Raw genomic sequence first — 1,154 nt, 5'->3', positions numbered from 1 at the left:
CCCCCCCCCCGCCTGTGATTTTACTTCGGATCCCCGCTGCCACAGATCCTACAAGCGGGGGACAGCAGCGGGGATCCATGGGTCTTTCATCCCTCCCTGGAGCAGTATTTTTGCTAATAGCGGTCATCAGCGGCTTGTGAGCCGCTGATGACAGCTATTAATTTGAAGGGGACAGTCCGGGGAACAGTTCCAGTATAAGCTCATGGTCGCTTTAGCAGAACTGTAAATGCCAGGTCCGTTCGGCATACGTCCTTGGCCAGCCGGGAACACTTTTGTTCCTCCGTATGCCATACGTCCTTGGCAGGGAAAGGGTTAAAGGCCCTCTCCACCTGGAACTGATCTTTTGGGAGAGTCTTTGAGTTTATAAGTTAAATGATGTAATGAAGAATGCAGCAGCTGACATGGCAACACCCCAGTAATAGCAGACGTGAGACTCTGGTTTGGACAAGAACAGAATTGTGTGTGAACATGTGTTTTGTGTAGATTGTGCTCTTCACTGTATAAACAGTCTGCTTTATATGTATGAAAATAGCCCCCTTTTTATGGGGGGGCAAAATGTTTGATAAAGAAAAAATGTTTTGACCATTTTCTTGCTTTTTATGCATTTTTTTTTTGCAAGGATCAGTACTAAAACAAATCACTCTGCCAGGAAATAAAGTTATTTCCCTTCAAGCATCTCCTCTTCCCGTAAAAGAGAATGGCGCAGCATGCTTCAGGTAATAAAATACCAAATAACTCGAGGTGTTTGTGTAATAAAAGCACAAATAAAGTCTATAATTACAAGAGGGTAAACCACTAAGAATTAGTTTAATATGGTCGTTATAAGCAATGGTCTGTTGCAATGCAAAGATTTGAGTTCAATTTTGTGTCACTGGGCCTCGTGTATCAAAAGTATCTGGAGGGACACTACTAATCTGCTCCATCCTTCCATTGTCTCATCTGCCTTGTGTATATTAGCTGCTGGTTGCTGTATCTAATACAGATCCTCTTTTCAGGCCCGTTTGCTACATACATTTTTGCAATTGCAAGCTGATCTTTATTTTGTTAACATATGTTCGGAGAGAAACATTTTATCCCGGAAAGGTTTATCCTGCTCAAAGAGTTAACCTTTCCAGGATCCCCTGCTATCTGTTTTTTTTTTTTTTATAGCTGTG

At 42.4% G+C, this 1,154-nt stretch overlaps 1 protein-coding gene across 1 annotated transcript in view; it reads left to right on the top strand.

The window, feature by feature from the left end:
* TAF4B (TATA-box binding protein associated factor 4b) overlaps window positions 1-1,154 on the top strand; it is a 76,109-nt gene that overhangs the window by 34,914 nt on the left and 40,041 nt on the right. The window contains exon 8 of the mRNA XM_018554663.1: window positions 620-716. Coding sequence (XP_018410165.1) covers window positions 620-716 — 97 coding nt within the window. The remainder of the gene's footprint in view (window positions 1-619; window positions 717-1,154) is intronic.

This window comes from Nanorana parkeri, unplaced genomic scaffold (genome assembly GCF_000935625.1).
Source record: "Nanorana parkeri isolate BGI_ZX_2015 unplaced genomic scaffold, ASM93562v1 scaffold168, whole genome shotgun sequence".
Lineage (NCBI taxonomy): Eukaryota > Metazoa > Chordata > Amphibia > Anura > Dicroglossidae > Nanorana > Nanorana parkeri.
Note: the sequence above shows the minus strand (reverse complement) of the source record. Positions and strands in the feature narration are given on the sequence as shown.